The 3,502-nt window shown below is 38.7% G+C and overlaps 1 protein-coding gene across 1 annotated transcript; it reads right to left on the bottom strand.

Moving 5' to 3' along the window:
• Nucleotides 1–1,344: 1,344 nt before the first annotated feature.
• LOC140162714 (uncharacterized) lies at nt 1,345–2,675 on the bottom strand. The gene has a single exon (XM_072185996.1). It carries the CDS (start codon nt 2,638–2,640, stop codon nt 1,492–1,494), a length of 1,149 nt encoding a protein of 382 aa, XP_072042097.1. The 5' UTR covers nt 2,641–2,675; the 3' UTR covers nt 1,345–1,491.
• Nucleotides 2,676–3,502: the final 827 nt, after the last annotated feature.

Below are 3,502 nucleotides of genomic sequence, written 5' to 3'. Positions count from 1 at the left end.
AAAAATAGTTTACAATAACATTTTTGACATTCATGACCTTTATATAACACGACATTTTAATGTTATTAAAACGTTTTTATGTAAACCAAAAGCCAAAATATAACTTTTTTTAAACGTTTTTGTGTTTGCTGGGGTCGCGTACTAGCAAAATTTAGCATGAAATTACAATGGACAGTAACAAGCATCGATGGTCGATCGAAAGCTCGAGCTAATTTGTATCCATTGCCTTAAAATTAAGCGCCATTCATTTATCTCGTACGCTGGTGTGCTGTGTGTTGTTTGTACTGTATACACTGACTGCTCATTATCCATAGTACCATATTTGAGCCCTGGTATCAACATGATCAGGGACAGCCTGTGTTGCTCAGTGGTTAGAGCGTTCGCCCGAAAAGCGAAAGGTCTGTAATTTGGACATGGAAAGTTTGTACCTATAGTACAGCTTACGTAGCATTGCAACTAGTTAAAAATAATATGGGCAAACAATGAAAATAGAAGACTTTTAATGAATAAGTTTGTCTAAGTATGAAACATTGAAAATCATCAAGTTTGTGAGGTCATTAAAAAATCATCATGAACCATATATAATAATGATGATGCATATTAGCAATATTTCTCTAATAATGTTAAACAGGCATGTCCAAAATTTAAACAAAATCTGTTAACGACGTTTTGGGAGCACCAGCAAACTGACATAATTTTAGTGTTTTAGATTTGATTGTATTCTTTGTTGAAGGTTGAATCTTTCAGTCGGAACTCGGAAATATTGATTTTGGAAACTCTTTAATTGCCCATATCTTTTGAACTGGTTGTTCAATTTCAACGGGGTTTTCTGCAAAAAGCAGCTTTGTAAATGCTTTTTACTACTAGGTATCCTGTAAGAAACTGAACATATAATATTCCCGAGTTCCGACTGATTTTGCTTGATCTCATCACATATACATTTTTGCTTTTTGGCTTTCAAATAAAATCAGAAGCAAAATGCAACATGTTGCATCATATTTTGTTGAGGATCATTACCTAGCGGTGTTTGCACTCAAATATTGAGACAAATAAAGCCGACACACAAGAGAAATGGCATGAGTTCTATAAAGTAAATCACAATATTTGATATGTCAGTTCCGCTCCATGTGCATGACTTTCTTTTTGCTATATTATTAGCCTTAACTCAAGACTTATGTAAATGCAATTATTGGCTTCTTTGACTCATTTCATAAAATCACTGTATTAATATTAAAAAGAAGAAGAAAATTTACAAAGCATCATCCGTTTTACAAATTTGTGTTAATTACATCATCGTTTATATACGAAGCGAACTACATTAAGTAAATAGATGCATTAGTAAGATTGTAGATGAAATCATTCAAGCATTTTGCTAGGCAAATCAATGAAAAAGAGTATAAGGCGAAGCGTACAAACAAATCCCTTATGCGAAAGGGATAACCCTGACCAAAGCTTTCGCCGTACGAACGTTCAACATGTTATAAACTTCTTTCAATAACATTTTAAACGTTTTATAACTTTTGCGCAGTCTTCTCTGAATCTCTTATTGATGAAACCATATATAAATGGATTAATAGCGTGATTAAACAAGAACGCTTTATTCATCACAAAACACAGAGCCAGTAATTGTCTGTTACTAAAGTACATGTTAAACAGAATATGGTATGGAATCAAGTAGTAGACCAATGCAGGGATGTAGGTTGATACAAAAATCGCCGTTGTTAGCAAAAGCATCTTAGTGGTCTTTCCACTACCACTAGTAACCTTCGTGACTCTCGCGGTTGAGTTTCCGGGCCTTCCCGCAACAGTTGCACTAATAGTCTTGCATCGGAGATTGTTATCAGTCTGTTTTGCTTGATCGGAGTCCTTGGGTAACTTGCTTACCATCGCAGTGCCATCTGATATATCAGGACCTCCACATTGCTGCCTAATGACTGATTGTCCTGCTGCGGTATCTTGACCCTGTTCATGCTCAGAATCCCCACTAGCAGAATTAATGGGAACCATTATAGTTGATCCTGCATCCGCGAAATGCCCAGCTGACGTTCCAGGGAGTCCAGCAGGCCTGATCTTTGTTCTTCTCCGGACTTCGATGATGACGTTTGCATAAAGCACAATCATCAAACCGAGCGATGTGAAAGTAAAGGCATACGCGATGACTTTCTGTAACCACAAAAACCACAGCGGTCCTATAGTTGGGTTGCACTGTTTACCAATATAGTATAAGCCGCCGTACAAATATGTATCAACGCGATATGTGTGAAATGCTGTCGGGAGATACACCACAAAAGATACCAGAAGACTAACTGCGATGATGATCTTCGCTCTCGTCGGTGTAATGGCGTGATTATGAGGCCGACAAACAACAACGTACCGGTCAACAGCAATAGCAGCCGTAATAAAAACTGACCACTGGTTGAGAGTAAAGAATATCACTGGCTGACCACGACACCAGTAGTCGTAATTATCTTCATAGTCCAAGCCTTTTGGAGTGCTAAGAAATATATCCAGAGGTCTCAGTAGACATATCAGTAGATCTACTAATGCTAATCCCATGATGAATATATGAGCACTCGTACGAAACTGCTTCATGGAATAGGCACACAGAATGAGCGCATTGCCGGGTATTCCTAATGCCATTGCGGTAACGTTAATTATAATGTTAACAATACTAAAGAGATCCATTCTTCTACGAGTGTGTCCAAATCCTCCTCTGAATCTTGATGGTTGGCCTGCATGAATGGACATTTACTTTAATAAAGAGTAAAAGGACAAATCATTATGATTTTTGGTTCAACATGTTTAGACGTTGTCCTGGGTCAGTACCATCCAGTGGCAATGAAATGGCATATTTGAGCACTTCTGTAAAATGAGAGAATTTGGAAATTTTCCAAACGGAGAATGTTTCGACAAATATTCCTGTTACGGCAAACAGTGTTGTCCAATTAAGGTAATGCTCGACATGCTTCAGGATGCAATTTGTGTAAGCAGTTAGAGGAAACGGAGAATGCGCCTCCCCTACTTCGGTCTGACCAGCTTTGGCATTACCGATAATTATTATGTTCCGCGCCGATACCCCTTGGGTTATCCACTAGCGGTCCCGCCGCTGTAAAGGTATAATACAATCACGACTTCATAAGGTGCTTGGCTTGATTGTGATAAAGTCACGGATATATCCTGCATCAATAAAGGTAGCATTCAGTATGGATACGAGTTCCACATTGAGCACCGGCTAGAGGTTATGTTGATAATCTTCAACAGCGCCAACATACGAAACTTTGAAGTGTTGCGCACTGACACTGACATCTAATTCAGAAAATTCAGTGTCAGTCTATGATGATAATTACGGATTTATTTTTATAGAGACACGTGGATTGTGGTCTTCGAAAGAGGGCGAGATGGCCGAGCGGTTGTGCTGTCGGCCGGGAGAATACTATCGGCGAGGGATAGAGCCTTGGGCTTGCCTTAGGTGAGAGTTCTTTTCCTCTCCCAAAATGTTCCT

The sequence above is a fragment of the Amphiura filiformis genome, chromosome 10, assembly GCF_039555335.1.
Source record: "Amphiura filiformis chromosome 10, Afil_fr2py, whole genome shotgun sequence".
Taxonomy (NCBI): Eukaryota; Metazoa; Echinodermata; class Ophiuroidea; order Amphilepidida; family Amphiuridae; genus Amphiura; species Amphiura filiformis.
The sequence above is the reverse complement of the archived record's forward strand: the minus strand, read 5'-3'. Positions and strand labels throughout refer to the sequence as shown.

Bases quoted from the DNA above. Each gene is read 5' to 3' on its own strand.
- LOC140162714 (XM_072185996.1), bottom strand. From the start codon at position 2,640: ATGGCATTAGGAATACCCGGCAATGCGCTCATTCTGTGTGCCTATTCC.